Below are 18141 nucleotides of genomic sequence, written 5' to 3'. Positions count from 1 at the left end.
CTGGACATGAAGGAGGGTCACCTTTAGCACCTCCAGGAGGTGAAGCTCCTGGTCAGGTAGAAGCTGTGAGCAAAGTAAAAACTTGTGATTATCTTAGTTGGACTCTTTAGGAGGACATGAACTTCCTGGTGGCTGTTAGAGCATCTATCATCAGCTTTAGAACAACATATGGTTATATATTGTTGTTCATTGGAGCTCCTTCATGTTTTCTATGAATGAAATATAAAAGTGCAGATGGGTTTTATGTGGTAGAGTCAGTGATTCTAATGGAACAGATGCTGTTAATTAAACAGCTTCTGTAACGAGGAAACAAACTGATCAACGCTACAGGACAGGTTAAAGAAGCAGTAGGAGACAGAGGGAAGGTACATCTGGCTCATTTCTCTAGATGTGGCTCAGGGGTTAAGGTTAGCAGATCATCCCCAAAGTTGGTGGTTCGATTCCCACCAAAATGTTCTTGGGAAAGACCCTGAACCTGAAGTTGTCGCTGGTAGCACTTTGGTGTGTGGATGGGTGAAAAATGGTTCACCCTAACCCTAAAATTAGCTACATATCGGCCTCACAGATCTTTGTCTCTCTGCAGCTCTTCTCCCAGCAGGTCAACCCCAGTATTCCCGGGACTTCCAGTATTTCCAGGATCCTCAGGATCTGCAGGACCTCCAGGACCACCATGATCCCTGGGACTTCCAGGACCTCAAGAACCTCCAGGATCCTCGAGACTTCCAAGTCCCCCAGTACAACAAGGATCACCAAGATCTCCGGGAATTCAAGGATCCCCTGAACCTGCAGGACTTCCAGGACTTCCAAGTCCCACGGGACCTTCAGGACTTCCAGGATCCCTTGAAACGCCAGGACTTTCAGGACCCCTGGAACCCACAGAACTTCCAGGACCCCCAAGACCCCCAGGACCTCCAGGACCTCCAGGACCCCTGGAATCTCCAAGACCTCCAGGAATTCCAAGACCAACAGGACCTCCAAGACCAGTGCCCAGGGGGCTCCTGTAACCCACAGCTGGGTGACCTCATGGTGGGTCGAGCAGCTCAGCTGTCGGCTTCATCCACCTGTGGTCTGGACGGACCTCAGAACTACTGCATCATCGGATACCTGGAGGTGAGACATCAAACAGAAACAACATGAGTATGTAGCACTAGTATGCAGTACCTTTAAAGGGTGGTAGAAATATGAGGAGGATGGGTAGTACCTATAAGAGTATGAGTTTTACCAGTGGACCTTCCTCCAGCCCTCTGCTTCCAGCTGCTCATTTCCACCAGTCTGCTCTCCATCACCCTCACTATACTTGATCTGTTCTTCTACATCCTGTTTGAATTTTACTACCAGCTATATATGTAGTAGATTTAATGTCAGAGCTGTACACCAGAACAGGAAACTATGGATCAGTTTACATGTTAGCTTCTACTTTGTATGAATCATCTGTCTGATCATACATGGATCCACCTGTGTGTTCTATGTTCCTTGTTCCCCACTCCCTTCTCTACCTGTACCTCTTTACCTCTGTACCTCTTTACCCCTCTACCCCTTTACCTCTCTACCTCTACCTCTTCTGTCCCTCTCTGCCTCCTTCCAGCAGCAGATAGTTCCCCACATAAAGATCCATGTTCTGTTTCAGGTTTCTTCCTGTTAAAAGGTGTTTTTCTGTCCACTGTCTCCTTAGGGCTGCTCTTTCGGGTTCATATGGGTTCTGGAAAGCTTCTGGAGACAATCTGACCTGTAGTTGGTGCTTAATAAATAAAATTTAATTGAATTGAACCGGTATGGAGAGGACCTGTGTGTGTGTGTGTGTGTGTGTGTGTGTGTGTGTGTGTGTGTGTGTGTGTGTGTGTGTGTGTGTGTGTGTGTGTGTGTGTGTGTGTGTGGACTGAACCACTATATAAATATAACTGGTCCCAGTACGTTAGTAGTCTAAAAACCAGTACAATACCTGTCCAATATACAATAGTTTGTGTATAATAGTGAATATGAGTATAATCTATCGCTGAACTTGGCTTTTTTTTCGGTCTGTGTTTCTGGCTAGACTCCTGCCTTTCATACTTAAACATGTCCTGATCTGTCACTTCATTAATCCTTCGTTTTCTCCACCCTCAGGATCATTTCCACTCTTCTTCACCTCACTGTTGCATTTTTCTGCTTTTTTTTCTCTCTCCTCTACTTTAGTGTCTCAGAAATGCTGCATTTCAAACCTTTTTGTTAAAGCAGCTCACTGAGAGAACTCCTGCATCAGCTGTTCTCACTGTAAAGTCTATTAGAACATGGTGGGAATTACCTGGAACATCTGGGATGGGGTAAAAGGGCAATTTCTCAACTCAAGGGTCTGAATCATTTTTGACATCACATTGTTAAGATAAGATAAGATAATCCTTTATTGATCCCCAGAGGGGAAATTCAGGTTTTGCAGCAGTGCAGGGCAAGTACAAGGATACACAGGTAATTACACATAGTTTTAGGACAAACCAAGGGTGACATATAATAAACAAAACAAATGGGGAAACAATAAACTGACCAGTAGCAGCAAACAGTATGAGTAGACAACTGAGCTATGCAGTGCAGTGAGGCAGCCCGGTCTCACGGGGATTCGTGAAACTGTCACGTCAGTTTTTGTTTCGGTTTCGTGCGCACCAACACGATGTCGTCATGTTTTTCGTGCCGCTCACCACGAGCGAAACCCGCTGTGGTAATCACATCTGAAAGTGGTTTATACCGGCGGATTCATGACGATCTAAGCTGTCCATTGGTGTTTGCGGCCGCTGCTGCGGCCGCCGCTTCGGCCGCCGCTTCGGCCACCGGACATTCTTTAAATTCCTATGCAAATTCGGCGGATTCATGATGATTTAAGCTGTCCATCGGTGTTTGCGGCCGCCGCCATGGCCGCGGCCGCCATTGCGGCCGCCAGACATCCAGCCACAAACGCCAATGGACAGCTTAAATCGTCATGAATCCGCTGGTATAAACCACTTTCAGATGTGATGATGGCGGCGGCCGCAAACGCCAATGGACAGCTTAGATCGTCATGAATCCGCCGGTATAAACCACTTTCAGATGTGATTACCACAGCGGGTTTCGCAGCAGGTTTCGCTCGTGGTGAGCGGCACGAAAAACATGACGACATCGTGTTGGTGCGCACGAAACCGAAACAAAAACTGACGTGACAGTTTCACGAATCCCCGTGAGACCGTGTTGAGTGAGGTAAAGTGACAGTGACATTAAAGTGACAGTGTGAGGGTAACAAGAGTTAAATACAGTAATCAGCAGGAGTTATGTACAGTAATTACGGGGGGGGGGGGGGGGTCAGTGCAGTGATGTACTGTGGCCTCCGCTGCTGTTTAAGAGTCTGATGGCAGTGGGCACAAAGGAGCGCCTGAAGTGCTCAGTTCTGCTTCTGGGTGGGATGATGCGCTGGCTGAATGAGCTGCCCATGTCCCACAGCTCCTTGTGGAGAGGGTGAGAGAAGTTGTCCAGGATTGCCCTGATTTTGTCCATGATCCTCCTCTCTGCCACGGTCTCCAGATTGTCCAATTGAAGGCCCACAACAGAACGGGCCTTCTTCAGCAGTTTGTTAAGCCTGTTGACCTCACCAGTCTTGATGTTAAACCACCAGCACACCACGGCAAAGAAGAGTGCGCTGGCCACCACAGACTGGTAGAAGGTCTTCAGGAGCCTGCTGCAGACACCAAACGACCCGAGTCTCCTCAGGAAGAACAACCTGCTCTGTCCCTTCCTGAAGAGGGCGTTCGTGTTGTCGGTCCAGTCCAGTTTATTACCTCCGCCAGGAGGTTATGTAATCACCGGAGTTTGTTTGTCTGTCCGTCTGTGTGTGTGTGTGTGTGTGTGTGTGTGTGTGTGTGTGTGTGTGTCTGTTTGTCTGTTAACAGCATAACTCAAAAAGTCATGGACGGATTTTCACCAAATTTTTACAGGATGTCCGGAAGAGCAAGAGTAAGAATCGATTAGATTTTGGAGGTGGTCCGAATCACTGTCTGGATCCAGGAATTTTTGAAGGTCGAAGGACAATTGAGAGATGGCCGCCAGGCGGACACAGACACACACACAGACGGACAGACAAACGGCATGGCGGAGGTATGCGCTCTCTGAGTGCTTTTCTAGTTGTTGATGTGGACCCCAAGGTACCGATATGAGTCCACCTTCTCCACTTCCTCCCCCTGGATGATGATGGGGGCAGGGGACCTCCTGCTCCTCCGGTAGTCCACAACCACCTCCTTGGTTTTGCTGATGTTGAGCTTCAGGTGGTTGCCGTTACACCACGTGACGAAGCTCTCAATCAGTCCTCTGTACTCCCCCTCGTCATCATCAGTAATGCATCCAACAATGGAGGACTCATCGGAAAACTTCTGGAGGTGACAGGAACCAGAGTTGAACCAGAAATCAGAGGTGAAGAGGAAGGGTGCCAGGTGGGTGAAGGGGTGGGGGTGAACTATCTGTGGGAGCTACTCGCCAGCTGAGGGAGGGGGGCGGAGATGTGTCCATGGTGGGGGAGGGGACAGAGGCAGAGTCTCCAGTCGAGGTGTGAGTGGGGGCTGGGGTGGGGTGTGAAGACCCAGATCCACTTTGAGCTCACAGAGGTTAGTAAAGATGTTCTAAACAGACAAGAAGTGTTTTTCCAGAACATGAAGGATGGTTGCTGAAAACACTGAACGATGGAGATCATTAAGGATTAAGGACAAATAACATTCATGATAAGATACATTATATTTTACAAGCTTAAGATAACTAAAAGTGCATGTTTAGATATTTAGCCTGCTGTCAGGTTGTTGGGATTCAGCGACGGCACAATGCACCAATTGGATCTGAACCAAATGAAACTTAGAATCTAGTAATCAACAACTGACTGAAATATTGATAACTATTGTTCTGGTCGGTTGTGGTTTTTATCAGACGGAGCAGAAATGTTTCACATGTGACTCTCGGCTGCCGTACAATCGCTACAACAACCCCAACAGCCACCGCATCGAGAACATCATCACCACTTTTGACCCCGAGAGGAAGATGAAGTGGTGGCAGTCCGAGAACGGTGAGTTCCAACTGTCCAATCAGAGCAGAGGACACTGAAGAGTGGCACCATGAATTATGAGTTACCTGTATGACTGTTTGCTGCTTGTCTGCAGGAGTTCATGAGGTCAGCATCCAGCTGGATCTGGAGACGGTGTTCCAGTTCAGCCACCTGGTTCTAACCTTCAAGGTAACTCTGTTTCTGCACACCTGTTCAGGTGGAGACTTGTTGGCTTCTTTAACTCTGATTGGCTGATTTGATGTGAGGAGTATGTGTAGTTAATGACCCATCCCTGATGAAGAATGCACGTTCTGCTGCTGTTTATCCAGAATCCGATCATTCCAGCAGCTGCATGAAAACCCTTGTGGAACCTTTGAGCAGTGTTTACCTGTACCTGCTGCCTCACCTGGTGAATCCACCGCATGGTAACCTTAACCCAGACTACCAACACTCCTGGTTCTGTCCACTAGTAGAACCTCATCATGAAGACCTTCACCAGACATCTGTTCTTCAATCTCCTTCATTATGATTGAAGCTTTCATTTTAGACCAACCTCAACTGTTTGCTGCAGATTTCAAAGCTTTAACAGTGGAGTTAGAGTCTGAACAAGGGAGACCTAATCTGGGTTATATTTGTGAAACACGGAGACAGGCTTGTTCTGTTTTCTAAAGCTGAGGTCAGAGTGAACATTTTTCCAGGTTTCTGGCAGCAGTAATCCTCCCTGGCACACGGCCCAGATACTCAGGCGAGCCACGTCATGTCACTTTTATTTATGCAGCACAATAATCACACATCACAAGTTTGCCTCAAGGAGCTTCACCACCTTTAAACAACTTCTGTCTTGGAGAATTACTTCATACCAGAAAAAACCTCCCCAACAAGCCTTTTCCAGTAAAAAGAGAAAGAAAAGCAAAGATAGGAGTCACTGACTTTACTGAAGTCAGAACCAGAGTCTAAGGCTCCACAGTGTTCCTCAGTTTAGCAGATTAAAATGTCAGAATGCTTCTTTCAGTGATTCACTCACAGATTGTTGATTGGTCCAGAATTCTAGGGACTCTATATTAATGTTCCGTTGCCTATATTGGCCCCGCCCCCTTCAAGAAGAAGACTCTCTCTGTATGAATGAGTGTGAGAGTGAGACTGGGTGTTCAGTTCCTCAGTTCCTGGGAGTGCATGAAGATTCTTGTGTTCACTCTGGCTGCCAACAGCAGAACATAGCTGGACCAGGACTGGTTAGTCACCTAAAGCTGGAGACCAACCATCAGAAGTAAACATCTTTATCTCAGAGGCTTTTATTTTCCACCTTCAACCACAAAACACAAGAAACTTATCTTCAAAATGTGGGAGCTTCAATGTCCTCTCAGGTGGAGTGTCTACAGCCGATCTGTAGCAGTTTAGGTTTGGATTTAAATTTGTCAGTCAGTCTGATACCAGCAGAAAAATGTTAGTTTCATTTAGCAGATGCTTTTTATCCAAAGTGACGTACATTTGAGAGGAGATACAACATGAGGTCGACAGGCAGCACTAAGGACCTCCCTTAAAGGTCCTCACTGGACTACTGGATTACTGGACTACCAGACCCTGACCAGGATCTGGACCCCCATCTCGTGTCCCAAAGTCACTGAGAGATCCAGCTGTAAAACCAAGGTTAATGAGTGATGTCACTCTCTGTCCTGTGATGTCACTCCCTCTGCACTGTGATGTAATTCTCTGCCCTGTGATGTCACTCCTTCTCTTTCTGCAGAGCTTCCGTCCAGTGGCCATGCTGATTGAGCGGTCGAAGGATTTCGGACGAAGCTGGAAAGTTTTCCGTTACTTTGCAGACGATTGTTCGCTTCACTTTCCGTCAGTGACAGCTGATCCGGCCGACAGCATCGATGACATCATCTGTGACAGCAGATACTCTGGATCAGAACCGTCCACGGATGGAGAGGTACCACCAGGAACTCACACTATCACACAAATGCACACAGTAACGCACACTACAATACAAATACACACAGTAACACACAATACAATACAAATACACACAGTAACACACACTACAATACAAATACACACACAGTCTTTCACAGTGAATCTGGTCATCATCATTTTCCTCTGGATTAATGAAGTAATAAACTAATAGATAATAAATAAATTAATAAAGTCTCTATCAGCTGATTGATGACAGTGTTTTCTGATGTTTGTCCACCAGGTAGTGCTGAAAGCTCTGGATCCCGTGTTTGAAATTGAAAACCCATACGCTCCCAACATCCAAGGTGAGGTCTGACATCACATGGTCCTGCTCTCTGATTGGCAGTTGCTGAGTAAATTATATACATTACAAAGCTGAGGTGACCTGTGATGAGTGAACAGCAGGCTAACTACGGGCTAACTACGGGTGAACTACAGGCTAGCTACAGGTGAACTACAGGTTAACTACAAGTGAACTATAGGCTAACTACAGGTTAACTACAAGCAAAATACAGGTGAACAACAGGCTAGCTACAGGTTAACTACAGGTGAAGTATAGGTTAACTACAGGTTACGGGCTAACTGCAGGTGAACTATAGGCTAACTACAGGTGACGTACAGGTGACCTACAGGTTAACTCATAACTACAGGTTAACTGCAGGTTTACTAATCAGAACTGAGTTACCCTGTAGTCAACCTGTAGTTCATCTGCAGTTAACCTGTAGTTAGCCTATAGTTAACCTGTAGTTAGCTTGTCTGTAGTTAGCCTATAGTTAATCTGTAGTAACCTTGTAGTTGGCGTATAGTTAACCTGTAGCTAACTTGTAGATAGCCTGTAGTTCACCTGTACTTGGCCTATAGTTAACCTGTAGTTAGTTTATAGCCTATAGTTAATCCATAGCTAGCTTGTAGTTAATCTGTAGTTAGCCTATAGTTAATCTATAGTTAGCTTGTAGTTACCCTGTTGTTAACTTGTAGTTTGCCTGTAAATAACATGTTGTTAACCTGTAGTTAACCTATAGTTAACCTGCCGTTAGCCTGTAGTTAACCTGCCGTTAGCCACTAGTTAACCTGCAGTTAGCCTATAGTTAACCTGTAGCTAGCTTCTAGTTACCTTGTAGTTAACTTGTAGTTAGCCTATACTTAACATGTAGTTAGCCTATAGTTAACCTGTAGTTAGCCTGTAGTTAGCCCATAGTTAACCTGTAGTTAGCCTGTAGATAACCTGTAGTTAACTATAGTTAACTTGTAGTTAGCCTGTAGTTAGCCTATACTTAACCTGTAGTTAGCTTGTAGTTAACTTGTAGTTAGCTTGTAGTTAACCTGTAGTTAGCCACTAGTTAACCTGCAGTTAGCCTATAGTTAACCTGAAGCTAGTTTCTAGTTATCCCATAGTTAACCTGTAGTTAGCCTATACTTAACATGCAGTTAGCCTATACTTCACATGTAGTTAGCCTATACTTAACCTGTAGTTAGTCTGTAGTTAGCCCATAGTTAACCTGTAGTTAGCTTGTAGTTAACCTGTAGTTCACCTATGGTTAGGCTGTAGTTGGCCTGCAGTTAACCTATAGTTAGCCTATAGTTAACCTATAGTTAGCTTGTACTTAACCTCTCGTTAGCTTGTAGTTAGCCTGTCATTAGCCTGTAGTTCACCTGTAGTTCACTTGTAATTTGCCTGTAGTTAACCTGTAGTTCACCTATAGTTAGGCTGTAGTTAGCCTGCAGTTAGCCTATAGTTAACCTATAGTTAGCTTGTACTTAACCTCTAGTTAGCTTGTAGTTAACCTGTTGTCAGCCTGTAGTTCACCTGTAGTTCACTTATAATTAGCCTGTAGTTAACCTGTAGCTAACCTGTAGTTAGCTAACGTTGAGTTTAAAGGAATACAGATGGAAATGTTAGGTGGACAGCAGAGAACAAACTGAGGTTCAGATGAACAGATTCTGCAGCAGGTTCATCATTTATCTTTTATTTCTATGATTTTTGGCTCAGATCTCATCACTCTCACCAACATCCGGGTGAACTTCACTCGTCTCTTCACGCTGGGCGACACTCTGCTGTCTCGGAGACGCAGGAACCCTGAGGACAAATACTACTATTCTCTGTACAACATGGTGGTCCGAGGAAGCTGCTTCTGTAATGGACACGCCGGTCGCTGTACGCCGGTGGGCGGAGGACGGGGGGACGTCTTCACCCAGCCAGGCATGGTAGGAACCTGTAGGAATCCATAGGAACCCTTAGGAACCGGTATGAACCCATAGGAACCCGCAGGAACCTGTCGGAACCCTAACCCCACCAGTAATAAGAGCTAACCAGCACAGTGACGGTCTAACCAGTCTAACCAGATTTCTTTCGGTTACAGTTTTTCTCTTTGGTACATTTCTCTAATCATCCTCGACATTTGCTAAACAGTTCGGTCATTTCTCAGAACAATTCGTACAAATATTAAAACTCCATGGATTACCTGCTAAAGTTAGTCTCTGGTTCAGAATCCTGAGTTCATCTCTAAAGTAAATCTGCATCAGTGAACATGTCAGGTCCATCAGAATGACCAGTCATGTTGTCATTAGTGGATAGGGCGGTCAGATTGCTGAATCATGTTGTCATTAGTGGATAGGACGGTCAGACTGCTGAGTCATGTTGTCATTAGTGGATAGGGCGGTCAGATTGCTGAGTTATGTTGTCATTAGTGGATAGGATGGTCAGATTGCTGAGTCATGTTGTCATTAGTGGATAGGACAGTCAGACTGCTGAGTCATGTTGTCATTTGTGGATAGGACAGTCAGATTGCTGAGTCATGTTGTCATTAGTGGATAGGCATCCAGTGAGGAGAACTGCCTCTGGCAGTCAGGAAGGGTGAAATAAAACTATATATACATATACACACTCTTAACAATATATAAATATACATATACACACATGACATATATATAGATACACACACATGTAACACTATGTAAATATAGATATACACAGATAACAATACTGGAGCTGAATAAGAGAAAGTCTCCAGATGGCTGATGGTTAGGGTTAGTGTATTGTGTTAGTGTTAATGGAACTGCAGCCGTTCACAGAGAAACGTTCCTGAGATTAATTCCTTCTTATTCAGACATGAAGCACAGGACGACATCTACAGTTTTCCCTGAGGAGATCATTCTATGTTCACATTTCTACTTTCGTTTTTTGTTTTTTCTTTGTGCCTAACAGCGCTGTTTTCTTCTGTATCACAATGATGTGGTCTGTCAACAAATTACAGCTCAAACAGGAAAAGCATAAATGTGAATCTGGTCCAGTGTCTTGGAATCAATCTCCCACATTCACTAAGGGGGAACTTTCAATTTACAATAACTGTCATCAAAACTTTATCCATAGTTTAATCAGAACATCCCTCCAGAGAACACTGTTAGAATGACAAGACTCAGCAATCTGACCGTCCTCTCCACTAATTACAACATGACTCAGCAACCTGATTGTCCTATCCACTAATGACAACATGACTCAGCAGTCTGACCATCCTATCCACAAATGACAACATGACTCAGCAATCTGACCGTCCGATCCACTGACAATATGATTCAGCGATCTGATTGTCCTATCCACTAATGACAACATGACTCAGCAGTCTGACCGTCCGATCCACTAATGACAACATGACTCAGCAGTCTGGCCGTCCGAACCACAAATGACAACATGACTCAGCAGTCTGACCGTCCTATCCACTAATGACAACATGACTCAGCAGTCTGACCGTCCTATCCACAAATGACAACATGACTCAGCAATCTGACTGTCCTATCCACAAATGACAACATGACTCAGCAGTCTGACTGTCCTATCCACTAATGACAACATGACTCAGCAATCTGACCATCCATCTCGCGCAAGCGCAGGTCGAGTATTAATATCAACAAAGTCACGTGTGACCCCGGACGACCCGTGGCAGGTATAACTACCGGTGTCATCCGGGCACTCATTCTCTTGACTCTTCTCGCTTACGCAGGTCACCTGCTGATAGCAGGAGCGAATAATAGCATTTGAGGAAAGGGTTGTCGCCGGTAGCCTCGAGACTGCAAGTCGAAGTTGCGAGCTGTTCGCCCTCCAGAGGCTGCAACAAGTTTCCTGTTTTTGGAAGGAGCGGCATTTGCCTGGCGTGGACGACCGATAAGAGCGTGCAAAGCTCGGCATCGACAGTCTTAAGAGGTTAGCGATGGTAGCGTTCTTGCTGCCCGTTCTACGAGACCATGTAAGTACAGCTTCTACTTAGTTAGCAGGGGCTAGGCGCTACCAAGAGCGTGTTCACTCCGTGTAGCCGCCTCAATCGGAGCTAACTCTTGGCGTATCGACTCGAGTTAGCTCACTGCCCCTAACCGCTAGTGCTGATGCCAGTGACGGCCGTGCTCTCGCTGCCCTCTCGCTGACGCTTGTGAGTGTTGCACAACTAGCGTAGTGTTCTCGCTACTGCTAGCTGTTGTTGTACAGATAACAGTGATGGCCGTGCTCTCGCTGCCCTCTCACTGACGCTTGTGTGTGTTAAGCAGCTGGCACGGTGCTCTCGATTGTACTAATCGGTGTTGTGTGTGTTGCGCAGTAACGTAGTGCTCTCCCTCGTTCTGACAGTTAGTGCTCCGACAGGCGCGTGCATGCTCGCTGTCGGCTCCCTCGGCCGTAGTGCCGGTGACAGACGCGCTCTCGCTCCCCCCTCACTGAAGCACATAATTATTACACAGCTAACGTAGTGACTCTCGCTGGTGCTAGCTATTTGTGACTTCCTGTAGCTGCGCCATGCTAAGCTCCCATTTCTGTGCTACCTGTATGGCCCCCCTTCACCCTGAGGACGGCCACGATCTCTGCCCCCTGTGTCTGGGTATCGAACATCTGAGGGAAGGTTTATCGGAGGACCCGTGTATGAATTGTAGCTTCATGCCTCGCACATTGAGGGCTGCTAGACTGTCGGAGGTGGAATGCTTAGTGGGGGAAACAGGCCCCCCTCAGTCAGTGGTCCCATCTCTTTCTCAGCCAGGCCAGTCTCGGCAGAAGGCGTCGGAGGCTCTGGGCGGCCCCCCGTGTAGGAAGAAGGCTAGGGCGGACATGCTGTCTACTAAGGTGGATCAGCTGTCTAGCGAGTTGGCCCAGATGAAGTCACTCCTCCTGTCTCTGCACCCTACTGTTAGGGAGGGGGGAAGCATCGGGTCTCCCCCAATGCCGGAGCTGGCCCCAGAAGAGGACAGTATTTCTGTGGCGGCTTCGGCTGCGCTTTTCAACGATGAGGACGGTGGGGAGGGGCCCTCCCACGCCTCTGGCTCCCGTTTGTCAGCCCGCGGTTTGGTGAGGGGGTCCGAGGATGACTCAGTGGGGTTGATAATTCGTATGGCCCTGGCTAGATTGCACCTGGACTCACAGCAGCCTGACCAGCCTCCTGCAAGCGCCTTTTTCAGACGCGCCTCAGCTCCAGCTAGCTTTTCGGTTCCTCTCTCCGGGGAATACCTGAGGGAGCTGCAGGCCTGCTGGAGGGACTCAAAGGCTCTCTCACGGCTGATGTCTGATGGACGCACTCTGGCAGCCATGCAGGATGCGGCTAAATTTGGTCTGAGCCGCATGCCATCTGTTGAACCTGCTATTGCCTCTCTTATAGTCCCCCCGGACGAGGCTCTGAGACCTGAGGCCAGGTGCCTCCGGCAGCAGTGCAGGGTCACTGATGACCTGCTGTGCAGGGCATATGACACAGCAGCACGCATGGGCCGTATTCGTAATTCCCTCTCCCATCGCATGCTGACCCTGTCGGCTTCCCTGCAAGAGACGACTGCAGACGCATCCACTACCAGCCTGAGCAACGCCTCGTTGCAGGCTTTTGCCCTTATGTCCCGGGAACTGGGGCGCCTTATGTCCACCTTAGTCCAGACCCGCCGCCAGGTATGGCTGGCTCAGTCACCCCTGTCAGAGACATGCCGGAGGACCCTCCGTGCAGTCCCAGTGGAACCTGGGGAGCTGTTTGGCTCGGCGGCGGTCCAGCTTCTGGAGCAGACGGTGCAAGACGACCAGACCAGGCGACAGTTCTCAGGGCTTTGCAGAGACATGTCGCCTTCCGGCAGGACTGGGTGTCCAGCGGGTGTTTCCCGGGAGCGCTCCCAACCACCGTCTCGGCCTTCCCATTATAGAAGGCCTCAACGCCCCACTGGGGGACGAGCCCACTTTCGGCATAGCCCCACTGATTTACCCCGAGATCATCGTGCCTCAGAACCCTCACAGCACCCCCCCAAGGCCCCAGGAGGCCGGGGGCGCAGGAACTGAGGCCTTGGGGCCAGCAGCCGGTCTTTTCTCCCAGCAGCAGCTCCGCTGCTGGGCAGCCTGTACTTCAGACCCCTGGGTGTTGTCCACACTGGCCCAGGGTTACAGGCTTCAATTCCGACGCCGGCCCCCAACCTCCAGCCGGGTCAGGATGACTGTCGTCATGGACCCGGCGAAGACTCAAGCCCTGGTGGAGGAGTTTTCCACCCTCCTGTCAAAGGGTGCCATTGAGCCAGTGGACCCCCTCTCCAGGTCCAAGGGGTTCTACTCGACCTATTTTCTGGTAAGCAAGAAAAGTGGTGGATTTCGCCCTGTCCTAGATCTCAGGGGACTGAACCGGTTTTTAAAGGCGCTGCAATTCCACACGTTGTGCACAAAGGACCTTCTTCGTACTGTTGCCAAGGGGGAGTGGTTCACTTCAATGGACCTGAAGGACGCTTATTTCCACATTCCGTTCGCACCTTGCCACAGGCAGTTCCTGCGTTTCACATTCAGGGGCTGCCACTTCCAGTTCACAGTAGTTCCGTTCGGGCTCTCTTTGTCCCCACCGGTGTTCACGCGCTGCATCGCTGCGGCCCTTTCACCCCTGCAGTCCCGGGGCATGGAGATCATGTCATATCTGGACGACTGGCTGATCTGCACACCATCCCGTTCTCGGGCAGTCCAGGACACAGCCATCCTCCTCTCACATGTGGCACAGTTGGGACTCAGGGTGAACAGAGAGAAGAGCTCTCTGTCTCCTTCCCAGAGTACAACCTTCATCGGGCTAGCTCTGGATTCTGTCATTATGAGGGCCCGCCCGTCACAGCAACAGGTGGACGACATCCTAGGCCTCCTGCTTCGGTTTCGAAGAGGGGGAGCACTGCCTTATGGCCTTTACCTCTGCCTTCTGGGCAAACTGACAGCCGCATCTGCTGTCGTGCCTCTGGGCCTACTGTCGGTACGCCCCCTGCAAAGGTGGCTGAACAGTTTTCACCTAGATGCCAGGCGGCACAGGAGCAAGAAGCTCAGGGTGTCACAGGGCTGCCTGAGGGCCCTGTCACCATGGAGAAGCAGGGCCTATCTGGTACAGGGTGTCTCCCTGGGTGCCATCCCATTTTGTCGGGAGACAGTGGCTACCAATGCCTGCCTTTCAGGTTGGGGGGCTGTCTGGCAGGGCAGGATGACTCAGGGACGGTGGTCAACCTGGGAGAGCCAGGAGCATGTCAACATGCTGGAGCTGTGAGCCGTGCACCTAGCGCTCAGGACTTTCATGCCATACCTCAGCGGCAAGCACATGCTGATACAGTTGGACAGTGTATCTGCTGTGTTTCACATAAACCACCAGGGGGGTACCAGGTCAGCCCGTATGCTGCAGGTGTCGCAGGATCTGCTGCGATGGGCAGCCCCCCACCTGGCCAGCCTCTGAGCTATGTATCTGCCGGGGGAGCAGAACCAAGTCGCAGATTTCCTCTCCCGTCAGAGGCCCCTTCCGGGAGAATGGCGGCTTCATCCAGAGGTGGCACAGTCCATATGGAGCATATTCGGAGAGGCGGTGGTGGACCTCTTTGCCTCACACGAGACAGCCCAATGCCCCCTCTGGTTCTCACTGAGGGAGGAAAGCAGTCCTTTGGGACAGGACGCTCTGGCTCACGAGTGGCCGGGAGGACTTCTCTATGACTTTCCGCCCTTTCCCCTGATATGGCCAACACTACTCAGGGTGCTCCATTGGGAGTACCAACTCCTCTTAGTGGCCCCGTTCTGGTCTGCCAGAACTTGGTTTCCGATGCTGCGCAGACTCTGTCACGGGACACCCTGGCGCCTCCCCGACAGGAAAGATCTTCTGTCCCAACTGGAAGGTCGGATCTGGCATCCCTGCCCCAGCCGCCTTCAACTGTGGGTATGGCCGCTGGGGGGCCGGACCCCATGCTGAGCTGCTGCATAGAGCCTGTCAGGGCAACGATCCTGCAGGCCAGAGCCCCGTCAACGCGGCTGCAGTATCCAAACAGGTGGAAGTTGTTCTCGGACTGGTGTTGGAGTCGTGGTCTTGACCCAGTTAGCTGCTCTGTCCCAGCGGTTCTGGAGTTTCTTCAGTCCCTATTGGACAAGGGTCACTCTCCCTCGACCCTGAAGGTGTATACTGCAGCTATTTCCTCCAGGCATGTGGCAGTGGGCAGCCACACAATTGGGCATCACAGGCTCGTATCCCTCTTCTTGAGGGGAGCCTGGCGGCTGCAGTGGCCGCAGCCGCGGAGGACTCCAGCCTGGGATCTGCCCATAGTGTTGGATGCCCTATGCGGGCCTCCCTTTGAGCTGCTTGACCGGGCAGAACTTAAATGGCTGTTGGTGAAGACGGCTTTTCTCCTTGCCATGACGACGGCGAAGCGGGTAGGAGAGCTACATGCCTTGTCAGTGAGCAACTCCTGTCTGAGGTGGAACTCAGATGGCTCAGGTGTAACTCTGTGGCCAAATACGGCATTTCTGCCGAAGGTGCTGGCACACTCATACCTCAATAGACCCATTCGGCTGGCTAAGTTTGACCCCCAGCTGGAAGAGGGGGACGTACGGCGGGAACAGCTTTGTCCAGTGCGGGCCTTAAGGGCATATCTGGATGCCACTGCCTGCATACGGAGGTCAGAGCATCTCTTCATGTGTCATAGTGGTGCCAAGAAGGGTAGCGCTCTCTCCAAACAGCGCCTATCCAACTGGATCGTCGAGGCCATTTCACGTGCGTACGAGTTGGCTGGCGAGACCTTACCATCTGGAGTGAAGTGCCATTCCACTAGAAGCGTATCTGCTTCATGGGCATTGTTTAGAGGGGTGCCTGTGGAGGATATATGTGCAGCAGCCTCGTGGGCAGTGCTGAGCACATTCACGAAGTACTACAGGGTCAACGTGGCCGCCCCCCATCCACTCGGGGTGGTCCTTCGGCCGGGTTCCTCTGCCTCGTCTTAAGGAGGAGGTGCCCTTTATTCCTCGTGACACTGTTTTTATGAGTCATCCAGTGAGGAGAACTGCCTCTGGCAGTCAGGAAGGGTGAAATAAAACAAATGTTATGCATGTAACCATGGTTTTATGAACCCTGGATGACTGCCAGAGTTCTCAGTCGCTCGGAACCCCCAAGTTGCGATAAGACTCTGTGGGAATGAGTGCCTGTATGACACTGGTAGTTATACCTCCCACGGGTCGTCCGGGGTCACACGTGACTTTGTTGATATTAATACTCGACCTGCGCTTGCGCGAGATAGAGACATCCAGTGAGGAGAACTGCCTCTGGCAGTGATCCAGGGTTCATAAAACCGGAACCCCCAAGTCGCGAGAAGACTCTGTGGGAATGAGTGCCTGTATGACACTGGTAGTTATACCTCCCACGGGTCGTCCGGGATCACACGTGACTTTGTTGATATTAATACTCGACCTGCGCTTGCGCGAGATGGAGACATCCAGTGAGGAGAACTGCCTCTGGCAGTGATCCAGGGTTCATAAAACCGGAACCCCCAAGTCGCGAGAAGACTCTGTGGGAATGAGTGCCTGTATGACACTGTAGTTATACCTCCCACGGGTCGTCTGGGATCACACGTGACTTTGTTGATATTAATACTCGACCTGCACTTGCGCGAGATGGAGACATCCAGTGAGGAGAACTGCCTCTGGCAGTGAGCCAGGGTTCATAAAACCGTGGTAAAACCTTCGATATATTTTAATAGGTACACACAGTCTCTCTGTTCTGCTGATCTGAAACTAAACTCTGAGTTTCCAGCTCAGAATTTGAGTCCTGCTTCCTGAATCCAGGTGTTTTTTTTCCTGAATCCAGGTGTTTTTTTTCCTGAATCCAGGTGTTTTTTCCTGAATCCAGGTGTTTTTTCCTGAATCCAGGTGTTTTCTGCTTCCAGGTTCACGGTCGATGTGTTTGTCAGCACAACACGGCCGGAGAAAACTGTGAGCGCTGTCTGGACTTCCACCACGACTCCCCCTGGAGGCCTGGAGGAGAAAACACAGCCGACATCTGCAGGAGTAAATGACATTCCTGTTTTCTGACGTTTCTCAGTTCAAGCAGTGATTTAGTTTTTCAGTTTGTGTATAAAATAAGCTAAATCACAATAAATAGTTCTTTCGAGCTCAGTCACATTGTTCTCATGTTATCACAGATGTTCCACAGCTGGCTTCACTTTCAGGACCTTTAGAATGGATTTATGATCATTATTCCGTCAGTCCAGAATGATCAGACAGCCTGGGTATGATTCCTACAGATCTAGTTATCCTGTTGATGGAATCATTCAGACTTTCAGTTACTATCTGCTCAAAGATCCTACAGGCTCAGTGCCTCTTTGTCTCCAAGTTTGTCCCATTAGTGTTTAAGCTCCACCCCTCTTGTTGCTGCCGCCACCGTGTTTGACTGTAGAGCTGGTTTCACTTTACCTGTGGTCAGGTAGCTCGGTCAGGCTGTCCTCTAAATGACTCAAGGCTTTCTCCGTAGTGCCCATGGGGTTCTGGGTTTCTGAAGACGTCTTCCATCTTAGAAACATAAGAATGTTTGTCTTTTCTGTTCAGGATTAAAACAGTCTGATCACCTGCTGACTCTGATAGATTTCTCTCTCTCTTTCATTTCTGCTTTCAGGGTGTGAATATGTCAGTCTGTGATGGTGTCCTGGTGTTTTGTGTTCCTCAGGATGTAACTGTCACGGCCACTCCGACTCGTGTCACTTCGATGCAGCTCGTTTCAGAGCAACTGGTGGCGTCAGCGGTGGCGTCTGCGACGGCTGCCTCCACGACAGGACGGGGCCTCAGTGCGAACAGTGCCAACCTTTCCTGTACCAGGACCCCCAGAGGGCCCGGGAAGACCCTCACGCCTGCATACGTACGCTTTCATTCATTCTGAGCAGAGTACCAGCAGCAGGGG

The 18141-nt window shown here is 49.4% G+C and overlaps 1 protein-coding gene across 1 annotated transcript in view; it reads left to right on the top strand.

Annotated features, from left to right (window-relative positions):
- The first annotated feature begins 451 nt into the window (after positions 1-451).
- The window catches only part of LOC127535136 (laminin subunit beta-4-like), a 62647-nt gene continuing 44957 nt past the window's right edge, over positions 452-18141 (top strand). Inside the window, exons 1-9 of the mRNA XM_051952198.1 lie at positions 452-490; positions 547-1110; positions 4909-5044; positions 5139-5212; positions 6768-6956; positions 7221-7284; positions 8970-9184; positions 17135-17255; positions 17911-18099. Coding sequence (XP_051808158.1) covers positions 452-490; positions 547-1110; positions 4909-5044; positions 5139-5212; positions 6768-6956; positions 7221-7284; positions 8970-9184; positions 17135-17255; positions 17911-18099 — 1591 coding nt within the window. The remainder of the gene's footprint in view (positions 491-546; positions 1111-4908; positions 5045-5138; positions 5213-6767; positions 6957-7220; positions 7285-8969; positions 9185-17134; positions 17256-17910; positions 18100-18141) is intronic.

This window comes from Acanthochromis polyacanthus, chromosome 8, assembly GCF_021347895.1.
Source record: "Acanthochromis polyacanthus isolate Apoly-LR-REF ecotype Palm Island chromosome 8, KAUST_Apoly_ChrSc, whole genome shotgun sequence".
Classification (NCBI taxonomy): domain Eukaryota; kingdom Metazoa; phylum Chordata; class Actinopteri; family Pomacentridae; genus Acanthochromis; species Acanthochromis polyacanthus.
This window is presented reverse-complemented; position numbering and strand designations above follow the sequence as displayed.